Here is a 15,061-nt window from a genome sequence, read left to right as displayed (position 1 = left end):
ACGGGACCGCTGAGTGCTGAAGCGTCGAAAAAATCATCTGTCCTCGGTTGCAACACTCACTACCGAGTTCCAAACTGCCTCTGGAAGCAACGTCAGCACAAGAACTGTTTGGCGGGAAAGTCATAAAATGGATTTCAATGGCCGAGCAGCCACACACAAGCCTAAGATCCCCATGCGCAATGCCAAGCATCTGCTGGAGTGTTGTAAAGCTTGCCGCCATTGGACTCTGGAGCCATGGAAACACGTTCTCTGGAGTGATGAAACACGCGTCACAATCTGGCAGTCTGACAGACAAATCTGGGTTTGGGAGATGCCAGGAAAACGCTACCTTCCCGACTGCGTAGTGCCAACTGTAAAGTTTGGTGGAGGAAGATTAATGGTCTGGGGCTCTTTTTCATGCTTCAGGCTAGGCCCCTTAGTTCCAGTGAAGGGAAATCTTAACGCCACAACATACAATGACATTCTTGACAATTCTGTGATTTAACCTTTTTTTTTTTTGGCAACAATTTCGGGAAGGCCCCCCTCCTGTTACAGCATGACAATACCCCCGTGCACAAAGCGAGATTCATACAGAAATGGTTGGTCGAGATCAGTTTGGAAGAACTTGACTGGCCTGCATAGAGCCCTTACCCCAACCCCATCGAACACCTTTGGGATGAATTGGAACGCCGACTGCGACCCAGGCCTAATCGCCCAACATGAATGCCTCACCTCACTAATGCTCTTGTGGCTGAATGGAAGCAAGTCCCCGCAGCCATGTTCCAACATCTAGTGGAAAGCCTTCCCAGAAGAGTGAAGGCTGTTATAGCAGCAATGGGGGGACCAGCTCCTTGTTAATGCCCAGGACTTTGGAATGAGATGTTTGACGAGCAGGTGTCTACATACTTTTGGTCATGTAGAGTAGGTTGTTTCAAAGGGCAATAGGCTGGGTTCAAACTAATGCCGACACTGTAGACGCGTGCCAGAGGTTGCAGCATTACCGCTAGCTCTAGCCAGGACAGACAAGGTTTTAAGACGCTGTGTTAGGGGCCAGAACATTTTCCTGGTCAGGTCTCATGGTATTGAATTCACAACTTGATTATTCCCTCTGGAGTAATTTGATGCTCGTCATTGGAGTGCACCCAGCTGGCACATTTGGTTCCTTGGAGTTTTTTGGAATGTAAGTTTTGGGTTTTCCATTGGTTCTGGGAACGAAGCCATAAACGTCTTGACAGGTGAAACAGATATATTTTTTTAACATTCTGAGATGGGCAGTGAACATTTCTCCTGTTCTAGGAGCCTTCATTTTTAAGTTGCAGGGAGGTTCAGAATTTTTTTTTCCTGGGATGTTTGATTAACATTCTGAGAATGGTTATTTGTAGGTTTTTAAATAACTTCCCTAACTTCCACTGAATGTTTCAATAAGACTTTTAATAATACTGCTAGCTTAGTTTGGGTTGTTTTGAATTCCAAGCACAGATATGACACGTGTCAATTATTTTTGCTTAGACATTAATCATGCACACAATTCTTTTGTGACATGCCGTCAATGAGATTCAAACCTATACCTCTTCTGTCCTCATATCCAATGGAAGTAGTCCAATGTGCCACCGGGATGGAGCAAGCATGCCATGTTTTTGTTTTTACTCATACAAAGCTGTTAATGTTAGTCTATTCAAACAGACCCCATTTCAAAGGAAAAAAGCACTCATTAGTGGACTCGACCGACATACATGAAAACACTTAACAGGATAGAGAGTTATGTTGATGCTGAGAAGGGAATGCATATATTTTTGTTAGGTACATGTGTGAGAACTCCACCAGTCCTATTTATGATATTGTTTACAAAGATTATACCATTTTTTATTTTTAAAAAATTAATAATGATTTTTTTGAAATCAATTAGTATATTTGAGTTTAACCATAGTATTTGTTGTAATATTTGTTCTGTATTTTCGGGTGGATTAAACTGAAATTACAAGCAGCTTTCTATGGCTTGTTTCAAAAATAGCTATATTTTGGAGATTGTTATTTGAAAATTAAATAATGTGAGAGGGGTATTAACCTCTATGGGCTAGGTGGGACGCTAGCGTGCCACCCGTGGTGCACTCCATCAACAGCAGGTGCATTTCAAGAGTGGCAAATTTGAATCCAAATAAATGTCAAAATTCAAATTTTTCAAACATACAACTATTTTACACCCTTTGAAAGATAAACATCTCCTTAATCTAACCACGTTTTACGATTTCAAAAAGGTTTTACGGCGAAAGCATAAATTTAGAGTATGTTAGGACAGTACATTTACAAGAGTTGTGTGTAATGTTTTGTCAATTCAAAGACAGGGTCACCAAAACCATAAAACCAGCTAAAATGATGCACTAACCTTTTACAATCTCCATCAGATGACACTCCTAGGACATTATGTTAGACAATGCATGCATTTTTAGTTCTATCAAGTTCATATTTATATCCAAAAACAGCGTTTTACTATGGCATTGATGTTGAGGAAATCGTTTCCCTCCAATAACCGGCAGTCAAGTCAGCGTCACAAATTAAATAATTAAAATTAGAAAACATTGGTAAAATATTATATTGTCATTTAAAGAATTATAGATTTACATCTCTTGAACGCAATCAACTTGCCAGATTTAAAAATAACCTTACTGGGAAATCACACTTTGCAATAATCTGAGCACTGCGCCCAGAAAAATACGCGTTGCAATACAGACTAGACGTCATGTTGGGGAGATCTAAAATCGAAAATACTATGTAAATAATCCATTACCTTTGATTCTCTTCATCAGATGTCACTTCCAGGTATCACAGGTCCATAACGAATGTAGTTTTGTTCAAAAAAGCTCATCATTTATGTCCAAAAATCTCCGTCTTGTTAGCACATGATCTAAGCCAGCCGGACTTCTCGTCATGAATGAGGGGAAAAAATATATTTACGTTCGTTCAAACATGTCAAACGTTGTATAGCATAAATCATTAGGGCCTTTTTTAACCAGAACATGAATAATATTCAAGGTGGACGAATGCATACTCTTTTATAACGTATTGGAACGAGGGTACCCAACATGAACTCGCGCGCCAGGTGTCTAATGGGACATCATCGTTCCATGGCTCTTGTTCGGTCAGATCTCCCTCCAGAAGACTCAAAACACTTTGTAAAGGCTGGTGACATCTAGTGGAAGCAATAGGAAGTGCCAAAATATTCCTCAGCCCCTGTGTTTTTCAATGGGATAGGTTTAAAGGTAATACAACACATCAGGTATCCACTTCCTGTCAGAAAATGTCTCAGGGTTTTGCCTGCCAAATGAGTTCTGTTATACTCACAGACACCATTCAAACAGTTTTAGAAACTTTAGAGTGTTTTCTATCCATATATAATAAGTATATGCATATTCTAGTTACTGGGTAGGATTAGTAACCAGATTAAATCGGGTACATTTTTTTTATCCAGACGTGCAAATGCTGCCCCCTAGCCCTAACAGTTTAAAGGGGGGAAATGGCCATTCTTGGAAATGGGGTAAGAAATTCTTACTAATCTACTTGAGAACCAGTTCGATTTAAGTGCAACGTTTGTATGACTGAAGCCTTTAGTGAGTGGTCTAATGCTTTAATATTTAATCATTTCTGCCCTCCGAATTCATATTCATTATATATAGTTGAAGTCGGAAACTTACATACACTTAGGTTGGAGTGATTAAAACTTGTTTTTCAACCACTCCACACATTTCTTGTTAACAAACTATAGTTTTGGCAAGTCGGTTAGGACGTCTACTTTGTGCATGACACAAGTAATTTTTCCAACAATTGTTTACAGACAGATTATTTCACTTATAATTCACTGTATCACAATTCCAGTGGGTCAGAAGTTTACACACACACTAAGTTGACTGTGCCTTTAAACAGCTTGGAAAATTCCAGAAAATGATATCATGGCTTCAGAAGCTTCTGATAGGGTAATTGACATCATTTGAGTCAGACCTTCACAAGTCTGGTTCATCCTTGGGAGCAATTTCCAAACGCCTGAAGGTACCACGTTCATCTGTACAAACAATAGTACGCAAGTATAAACACCATGGGACCACACAGCCGTAATACCGCTCAGAAAGGAGACGCGTTCTGTCTCCTAGAGATTAATGTATTTTGGTGCAAAAAGTGCAAATCAATCCCAGAACATCAGCAAAGGACCTTGTGAAGATGCTGGAGGAAACGGGTACAAAAGTATCTATATCCACAGTAAAACGAGTCTTACATCGACATAACCTGAAAGGTCGCTGAGCAAGGAATAAGCGACAGCTCCAAAACCGGCATAAAAAAAGCCAGACTACTGTTTGCAACTGTACATGGGGACAAAGATCGCACTTTTTGGAGAAATGTCCTCTGGTCTGATGAAACAAAAATAGAACTGTTTGGCCATAATGACCATCGTTATGTTTGGAGGAAAAAGGGGGAGGCTTGCAAGCCAAAGAACACCATCCCAACCGTGAAGCACGGGGGTGGCAGCATCATGTTGTGGGGGTGCTTTGCTGCAGGAGGGACTGGCGCACTTCACAAAATAGATGGCATCATGAGGGAGGAAAATTATGTGCATATATTGAAGCAAAATCTCAAGACATCAGTCAGGAAGTTAAAGCTTGGTCGCAAATGGGTCTTCCAAATGGACAATGACCCCAAGCATACTTCCAAAGTTGTGGCAAAATGGCTTTAGGACAACAAAGTCAAGGTATTGGAGTGGCCATCACAAAGACCTGACTTCAATCCTGTAGGAACTTGCAGAACTGAAAAATGTGTACGAGCAAGGAGGCCTACAAACCTGACTCAGTTACACCAGATCTGTCTGGAGGAATGGGCCAAAATTCACCCAACTTATTGTGAGAGGCTTGTGGAAGGCTACCCGAAATGTTTGACCCAAGTTAAACAATTTAAAGGCATTGCTACCAAATCCTAATTGAGTGTATGTAAACTTCTGACCCACTGGGAATGTGATGAAAGAAATAAAATCTGAAATAAATAATTCTCTCTACTATTATTCTGACATTTCATTCTTAAAATAAAGTGGTGATCCTAACTGACCTGAGCCAGGGACTTTTTACTAGGGTTAAATATCAGGAATTGTGAAAAACTGAGGTTAAATGTATTTGGCTAAGGTGTATGTAAACTTCCGACTTTAACTGTATATATTTACAAGCCCATATAATTTAGTTTGGCTTGCCATTCCAAATAAAATGTAATATTTTTTGCTCATATAGTAAAAAAACAAGTCGCTAGGTGTAGGCAAGGCCATAAGTAAATAGGTGAACTAGGATATGACTAAAGAGTTCATCAAGGTGATTTTTTTCTTTCACGTAGATAAGTATTTTCGGTTCCTTGGTAGCAAGATCTTATCTATTTTTGCTAACTTTCTATTAAAATGTATTTTATTGAGATCATTTGTTCATTTTTGGCATATGAACACAGAGTATTATTGGTAAACTACAGGGTAATGTAAAAGTTGTATATTTTAGTGATCCAATACGTAATGTAGCACTTTATCTAGATCCTCCAAGGCTGTGGACGGATCCAAATTGTGGATACATTTTTTTATATATTTTTTTAATCATCAGCCTACAATGACACCTTTTGTTTTGTTGCCGTGGGTTTCTAGCTCCTTGATATTATTGTTGGATCTGATTTGAATAGCTGACACATCGATGGTCATAACAAATAGATATGCCGATAGTGGACAACCTTGTTTTAATACTTTCTGAGAAGTAGCCATTATTTACTATTTTACACCTAGGGTTACTATACATTACTTTAACCCATTGAAATTTTCCAGGCATTTATATATAAATTCCAGTCGTACTTTGTCAAAAGCCTTTTCAAAGTCAGCTGTGAATACCAGGCCTGGTTTCACAGATTTTTCATAGTGTTCTATTGTTTCCAGTACTTGTCTTATATTATCTCCAATGTATCGTCCATGTAAAAAACTTGTCTGATTAGGATGAATAATATCCGACAAAACCTTTTTTATTCTATGCGCTATGCATTTTGCTAGAACTGAAGTGTAAGGGGCTTCCAATTTCTTTTATGGACTGGATCTTTATATTTCACACTTGAGCCCTGTTTCAGTAATAATGAAATCAGACTTTCTTGTTGAGTATCTGATAATCTACCATTTTTATAGAACTGGTTAAAACATGCTAATAACGGTGCTCTGAGTACATCAAAAAAGGTTTGGTATACCTCAACTGCCTAGAAGACCAGCATTCCTGAGTTGCCTCTTCACTGTTGACGATTAGACTGGTGTTTTGCAGGTACTATTTAATGAAGCTGCCAGTTGAGGACTTGTGAGGTGTCTGTTTCTCAAACTAAACACTCTGTTTGTTTATAGTCCAATAATATATTTAAAACCATCCATCTACCTTGTGGATCTGTTTGAACAATTTGCACAGTCGGATCAAAATTATTGTTCATTAATATCATCACCCCTTTTGAGTTTCTTTTCCCATGGGAGATGTATATTTCGTCCACCACCCAGTCCTTTTTCCACACAATTTCATCTAAATTTGTTGAATGAGTTTCCTGTAAACAAAATATATTATATTCCTTCTCTTTTAGCCAGGTAAATACTGATCATCTTTTCTTATTTTCTGCTAAGCCATTACAATTATAAATGGCAATGCTTATTTCACCATTTACCATAATGAGATACAAGTTTAAATTATATTTATCATAATATATGTTTATAAACTTACCATTAAAAAGTACCATAATGATTGTGTGTCCATATAGCTGTACCATGACATTTGCACTGCTACTAGGTAAACCTAGAATTGTTGATCAATGGGTCTTTAGCTAAGTCCAGCTAACCTTTTGATATGCTGATCACTTTTTATTTTTTTTTACGTTTAGTTATGCTGATGTCAGTTATTATTTGTTCTTCCGCTCTTATTAATAGATGGAGTCCAGACAGGCTATTTTAGGAAACTTTAGATTAGGCCTATAGTGTAATGCTAAAATAATGTAGCATATCAAATGAATTGACAAGGAAAGTTTGAAGGGGGAGATGGAGAGACAGCTATAGTATTACTAGTGATGTTGGTGATGTCATGATTATCCCAGCATGTGCCTTATTCCAGAGGAAGATTTGCATTGAATTAGTTTTTCCTAAATGCCTCATGTAATTCTTTCTTTTTTAAATTCAGTTGAGTCTATGCCGGAAGCCTGGTGGTTTTTATTCTAGGCGTAAGGATATTTCAACATCATGTCGAAATGATAAAAGGCTACCCTGATCACTCGTGCTTGGCTGCCAAAGTATAGGTGTCCCCATAGGGTTAGTATTTAAATTGAGGTAATGTGATCATAATCATTATTTTAGCGATCCACGTTAGACGTCCCTCCTAGTCAAAAGGCTCTCGATCCTGCTGATGTGAACTGCTGGACGGTGCACTTGCATTTGATATGCATTTTTGGATAAGACGAGCTCAGTGAGGAATTGGGGATTCCCTGCTTTGCAATCTGTTGCCTACGTCAACAGCCACTGTCAGCCAGTTTCATTAAATAGACCTAGGCACTACTTTTTTATTGCACATTTAATTATAACTGATGATTTGGAGATGTTCAACTTCAATTAATTGGCACAAAACGGGCGTCAGACAATTTTTTTGTCTATGGCTTGCACAGACGTTGGCTTACTCTGGCTTACACAGATGTTGGTCGCCTAAATTGTAGTAGGCTAGGTCTAATATACAGGCTAGCATATGAATGGTGGATTAATAGTCCAGCCTATTAATAAACTTCTAATTTACACATCTCTGTCTTCACTGTTCCCTTCTTGCGCAATTCATGCATCTCCACTGGCCATCTCTCTTCCATCCTCTCTCCCTCTCTCTCTCTCTTCCATCCTCTCGCCCTTGCTGGATCGAATCCCTGAGCTGAAAAGGTACAAATCTGTCATTCTGCCCCTGAGCAAGGCAGTTAACCCACTGTTCCCCGGGCCCCGAAGACGTGGATATCGATTAAGGCAGCACCCCGCACCTCTCTGATTCAGAGAAGAAACATTTCAGTTGAATGCATTCAGTTGTACAACTTACTAGGTATCCCCTTTCCCTTTCATTTCCCTCTTTCTTCCTATCTCTTCCTCTCTCTATTCCTCTCTCTCTTCTTCCTCTCTCTTCTTCCTCTCTCTTCTTCCTCTCTCTTCTTCCTCTCTCTCTTCCATCCTCTTATACAGTGGGGGAAAAAAGTATTTTATCCCCTGCTGATTTTGTACGTTTGCCCACTGACAAAGAAAGGATCAGTCTATAATTTGAATGGTAGGTTTATTTGAACAGTTAGAGACAGAATAACAACAAAAATATCCAGAAAAACGCATGTCAGAAATTTTTGAAATTGATTTGCATTTTAATGAGGGATATAAGTATTTGACCCCCCTCTCAATCAGAAAGATTTATGGCTCCCAGGTGTCTTTTATACAGGTAACGAGCTGAGATTAGGAGCACACTCTTAAAGGGAGTGCTCCTAACCGCAGCTTGTTACCTGTAAAAAAAGACACCTGTCCACAGAAGCAATCAATCAATCAGATTCCAAACTCTCCACCATGGCCAAGACCAAAGACCTCTCCAAGGATGTCAGGGACAAGATTGTAGACCTACACAAGGCAGGAATGGGCTACAAGACCATCGCCAAGCAGCTTGGTGAGAAGGTGACAACATTTGGTGCGATTATTCGCAAATGGAAGAAACACAAAAGAACTGTCAATATCCCTCGGCCTGGGGCTCCATGCAAGATCTCACCTTGTGGGGATGCAATGATCATGAGAACGGTGAGGAATCAGCCCAGAACTACACGGGAGGATCTTGTCAATGATCTCAAGGCAGCTGGGACCATAGTCACCAAGAAAACAATTGGTAACACACTACGCCGTGAAGGACTGAAATCCTGCAGCGACCGCAATGTCCCCCTGCTCAAGAAAGCACATATACATGCCCGTCTGAAGTTTGCCAATGAACATCTGAATGACTCAGAGGACAACTGGTGAAAGTGTTGTGGTCAGATGAGACCAAAATGGAGCTCTTTGACATCAACTCAACTCGCCGTGTTTGGAGGAGGAGGAATGCTGCCTATGACCCCAAGAACAACATCTCCACCGTCAAACATGGAGGTGGAAACGTTATGCTTTGGGGTGTTTTTCTGCTAAGGGGACAGGACAACTTCACCGCATCAAAGGGACGATGGACGGGGCCATGTACCATCAAATCTTGGGTGAGAACCTTCTTCCCTCAGCCAGGGCATTGAAAATGGGTTGTGGATGGGTATTCCAGCATGACAATGACCCAAAACACACGGCCAAGGCAACAAATGAGTGGCTCAAGAAGAAGCACTTTAAGGTCCTGGAGTGGCCTAGCCAGTCTCCAGACCTTAATCCCATAGAAAATCTGTGGAGGGAGCTGAAGGTTCGAGTTGCCAAATGTCAGCCTCGAAACCTTAATGACTTGGAGAAGATCTGCAAAGAGGAGTGGGACAAAATCCCTCCTGAGATGTGTGCAAACCTGGTGGCCAACCACAGGAAACGTCTGACCTCTGTGATTGCCAACAAGGGTTTTGCCACCAAGTACTAAGTCATGTTTTGCAGAGGGGTCAAATACTTATTTCCCTCATTAAAATGCAAATCATTTTATAACATTTTTGACATGTGTTTTTCTGGATTTTTGTGTTGTTATTCTGTCTCTCACTGTTCAAATAAACCTACTATTAAAATGATAGACTGATCATTTCTTTGTAAGTGGGCAAACGTACAAAATCAGCAGGGGATCAAATACTTTTTTCCCCCACTGTAGCTATTGAATCAGTAGCCTAGCCCAATTCGTGTCCCAGAAGTAGCAATATAGTTTGGTCACTTATTTTGAGCAATTACATTTATTTGAGGAAAGGGGCACCTTGCTCTTGCTTGCTGGATATAGAATAGGCTACTGCTTTCACAATGAACTGGCAGGGAACTTTCTCTGGTGTGTTGTGATCACATTGGCTGGTGGTAAAAATGCAATAAACGGGTGTCTTCTGTTCTCCACACGCCCAATGTTTATGTTTATAAACACATGTATTATGTCAGCATGCCCAATGTTACAATGTTTCCAATCAAATGTATAAATTAAGTTTACGTTTTCCTATCAATTGAATTTGCATAAATATTGTGATTAGATGATAGCTGGGGTTAATGAATCAGGATCAAATCCTCTGATCTCCTCGAGCCCATTAATGATACAATGTTCATATTTGAAGATTGCCGAAAGGCCAGTCTCTTTGGGAAATGATAGGAGTGGAATGTAGTAGCTGAACAGAGACTGCAACCAGGCTAATGAGATACCAAGAAAATAATGTTTATTTTTTCAAGTTCCTTAAATGTGTTCAAAAGCCAATCAACTATCCTACACCATTTCCAGGAGGTTGTGGGAAGGTTGTATGCAAAATAACCATAGGACAACCATGCTATCACCAAGCTTTACCATATGGTTTTCAGATCATTATGTGCTAGCTGGGTATGGCCTAAATGAAGTAACCAAATTAAATACTTGTTCATGCAGGTATGTTTGATGTTATTTCATTGTTTGTTCTTTGTTGTCATCTGATCCTCCTCCTCTAGGGAAGACATGCCAGATTGCCAACCCCTGTGCATCCAACCCCTGTGCCAACGGTGGACAGTGCTCACCCTTCGAGTCCCACTACATCTGCGCGTGCCTGCCCGCCTTTCATGGCCAGACCTGCAAGCAGGACGTCAATGAGTGTGCCCAGATGTCGTCACCCTGTCACAACGGGGGCATGTGTGTGAATGAGGTGGGCTCCTACCACTGCCGCTGCCCCCAGGAGTACACGGGTGCCAACTGCGAGACCCCCTACATGCCCTGCAGCCCCTCTCCCTGCCACAATGGGGGCACTTGCGTGCAGAAGGGGGACACCACCTATGACTGCAGCTGCCTGCCAGGTAACCCTTCACCCCTTTGCTCAAATCTATTAAAATACTTTATCTGTGCCTGTTTGAGCCTGCCTGGCATTGACTTTTCAATAATTTGTGTTTACCAAAGAGGTACGTACTGTTAGGAATTGATTAATAGATAGCTGTTGTAGCTTGGATGTGATTGGTGGATATAGGGCATTGCTAGTCTCTGGTTTCTGCTGGCAGGATATTATTGCACAGACGTTTCCCAGCTAACACATTTAGTTCCTTGGAAGTTGTGGGAACTTACGTTTTTGGTTTCCCATTGGTTCGGGGAATGAAACCATAAGTTTCCTGACCTGTAAAACGGAACTTTTTTAAATGTTCTGAAAACGGAAGGGAAAATTTTGCCTGTTCTGGGAACGTTAATTTATAGGTTGCTGGGAGGTTCTGAAAACATGCCTTTAAATAGACCCATGATGAAACCTGTAGGAAACGTTATGGTGAAGTACTGAAATTCACACAGAAGAATGTTGTTTCTTAACGTTCTCTGAAATATTTTAGAACATTCTCAAAGTCAAACCAGTTGGAGAACGTGCCTTGAATATTATCCCCAAATTTTTTTTTTATTGTCAAGTTAACCTCTTACATCTAGATGTTCCGCTAGCGGAACACCTGCTCCAATAACCAATGATAGGTGTGGCGCGAATTACAAATTCCTCAAAAATACAAAAACTTCAATTTTTCAAACATATGACTATTTTACAGCATTTTAAAGACAAGACTCTCCTTTATCGAACCACACTGTCCGATTTCAAAAAGGCTTTACAGCGAAAGCAAAACATTAGATTACGTCAGCAGAGTACCCAGCCAGAAATAATCAGACACCCATTTTTCAAGCTAGCATATAATGTCACAAAAAACAAAACCACAGCTAAATGCAGCACTAACCTTTGATCTTCATCAGATGACACACCTAGGACATTATGTTATACAATACATGCATGTTTTGTTCAATCAAGTTCATATTTATATCAAAAACCAGCTTTTTACATTAGCATGTGACATTCAGAACTAGCATACCCACCGAAAACTTCCAGTGAATTTACTAAATTACTCACGATAAACGTTCACAAAAAGCATAACAATTATTTTAAGAATTATAAATACAGAACTCCTTTGTGCAATCGAGGTGTCCGATTTTAAAATAGCTTTTCGGTGAAAGCACATTTTGCAATATTCTGAGTAGATAGCCCAGCCATCACGGCTAGCTATTTAGACACCCACCAAGTTTAGCCCTGACCAAACTCCGATTTACTATTAGAAAAGTTTGATTACCTTTAATGTTCTTCGTCAGAATGCACTCCCAGGACTGCTACTTCAATAACAAATGTTGGTTTGGTTCAAAATAATCCATAGTTATATCCAAATAGCGCCGTTTTGTTTGTGCGTTCAAGACACTATCCGAAGTGTAAATAAGGGTCACGCGCACGATGCATTTCGTGACAAAAAAATTCTAAATATTCCATTACCGTACTTCGAAGCATGTCAACCGCTGTTTAAAATCAATTTTTATGCCATTTTTCTCGTAAAAAAGCGATAATATTCCGACCGGAAAGCGTGTTTACGTACAAAAGAGAGAGAAAATAAAAGCATGGGATCCCCTCGTGCACGAGCCTGAGTCTCATAGTACTGTGACTGGCCGCTATCCAAACGCGCTAATGTTTTTCAGCCAGGGGCTGCCTCGATATCATTCAGCTTTTTGCCGCCTTCTGAGAGCCCATGGGAGCCGTAGGAAGTGTCACGTAACAGCAGAGATCCCCTGTATTGGATAGAGATAATCAAGAAGGCCAAGAAATGGTCAGACAGGGTACTTCCTGTACAGAATCTTCTCAGGTTTTGGCCTGCCATTTGAGTTCTGTTATACTCACAGACACCATTCAAACAGTTTTAGAAACTTTGGAGTGTTTTCTATCCAAAGCTAATAATTATATGCATGTTCTAGTTTCTGGGCAGGAGTAATAATCAGATTAAATCGGGTACGTTTTTTATCCGGCCGTGAAAATACTGCCCCCTAGCCATAACAGGTTAAATGTGTTGAGAATGTTCTAAGGCCAAGCAACCATCCTGCACCATTCCTAGAAAGTTGTGCAAAGGTTGTATGCAAAACAATCATAGGACAAGCACGCTCTCACCAAGCTCTAAGAAACATATGGTTCTACGAATGCTATGTGCTAGCTGGGTTCCCCCTGATAACTACACACACACACACACACACACACACACACACACACACACACACACACACACACACACACACACACACACATGTTTTCTGTTTCCAAACGGTTTGACAAGCCAATTGTGATAACCCCTTGGTGGGAGAACTACAGTTGTAGAGCTATTGTGTAAGATAGTGATTAATGGTGGTTTGGGCTGTTATGGTGAAAGTATTACCGCCACACCAGCAGTCACACGTCCCGTGTGGCTCAGTTGGTAGAGCATGGTGTTTGCAACGCCAGGGTTGTGGGTTCGATTCCCACGGGGGGCCAATACGAAGATTTTTGTATTTTTTTTTTTTTTAATGAAATGTATGCATTCACTACTGTAAGTCGCGTCTGCTAAAGAGCGTCTGCTAAATGACTAAAATGTAAATTCCACCTGACCGTTTAGTCACAGTAACTAGGCTTCTCCAAAACTGCGCTCTGATGCTACTGGTGGTCATTGGTAGCCTATTAGTGCTTGCTAACTGCCAGTTGGTAATGGCCTGGTACTCGGTGATCTATTGTCCCTCTAATCACGCTGACATCAATACAAATGCAATCGAAAATCAAATCAAACACTTCATGAGAGCCCATGAGCTCATGTTGCGCAACATTTATATAGACTATGCAATTGAGTGGGAACAGATTTTTGATGGCCTCTACTAATAAGAAGATCCCATCAGCTTTCTGCAGGCTAGGCCTGCTATATTTATTTCTCAAATTTCCTAATATTAAGCACATTGCTTTCGCTTTACAACAGGAGTATAGCCTTCCTGGTAGGCATGAAAATGAACCACTGGAAAAGCGTCCTCCATTCGCTATTTAAGTGCATTTTTTCTTCCTGCCCTTGTTCTGACAGGTGCATGATAATGGTCTATTCTAAATAAAAAATAATTTCACCCATACAGTACCAGTCAAAGGTTTATACAAACCTACTCATTCAAGGGTTTTTCTTTATTTTTACTATTTTCTACATTGTATAATAATAGTGAAGACATCAAAACTATGAAATAACATATATGGAATCGGGATGTAACCAAAAAAGTGTTAAACAAATCAAAATATATTTGAGATTTTTCAAAGTAGCCACTCTTTGCCTTGATGACAGCTTTGCACACTTTTAGAATTCTCTGAACCAGCTTCATGAGGAATACTTTAACAACATTCTTGAAGGAGTTCCCACATATGCTGAGCACTTGTTGGCTGCTTTTCCTTCACTCTGCGGTCCAACTCATCCCAAACCATCTCAATTGGGTTGAGGTCGGGTGATTGTGGACGCCAGGTCATCTGATGCAACATCCAATTTTCACACGGGAATTGGATGTTGCATAACTTTGTTAATTAAATAAAGAAAATAAGTATACTTTTGGTTTTGTTATTTGTAAACCCAGGTTCCCTTTATCTAATATTAGGTTTTGGTTGATGATCTAAAAAAATATGCAAAAAATGCAGAAAATCAGAAAGGGTGGAAATGCTTTTTCACGGCACTGTAGCCTATAGGCCTAGGACCCCTGGAACACAGTTACAGAGCACATAGCCTACAGAGCCTAGTGAAACGTGTTCATCTAAGCCCAGTCATTGCGCAATCGCATTAGAAAATAGAGTTTTGGATGGCCACTATTTAAGTGATCCTAGGATTATTTTGCTGCTATATTTGTTGTTCAATTCTTAAAATAAAGCACATGAATCCGCTTTACAACTTGGCATACATAGGCGGCGCGTGAGTTTCAAGTTTGGGGAAGCAAATTTTCACCGTAAAAATTCCCCTTAATAAAAAAGTATTCCATGCATTATCGCATTTGCAGGCTTATGTAAGATAGCATACTGTTTGTAAAGTGATGAGTAGATTGGATGTTCATAATTTAGGCAAATAATATAACTCAATCACTGT

At 40.1% G+C, this 15,061-nt stretch overlaps 1 protein-coding gene across 1 annotated transcript in view; it reads left to right on the top strand.

Moving 5' to 3' along the window:
* Positions 1-15,061, top strand: part of LOC106560538 (neurogenic locus notch homolog protein 1) — a 71,461-nt gene that overhangs the window by 16,160 nt on the left and 40,240 nt on the right. Inside the window, exon 4 of the mRNA XM_014123523.3 lies at positions 10,616-10,954. Coding sequence (XP_013978998.1) covers positions 10,616-10,954 — 339 coding nt within the window. The remainder of the gene's footprint in view (positions 1-10,615; positions 10,955-15,061) is intronic.

The sequence above is a fragment of the Salmo salar genome, chromosome 01, assembly GCF_965601325.2.
Source record: "Salmo salar chromosome 01, fSalSal1, whole genome shotgun sequence".
NCBI lineage: Eukaryota > Metazoa > Chordata > Actinopteri > Salmoniformes > Salmonidae > Salmo > Salmo salar.
The sequence above is the reverse complement of the archived record's forward strand: the minus strand, read 5'-3'. Positions and strand labels throughout refer to the sequence as shown.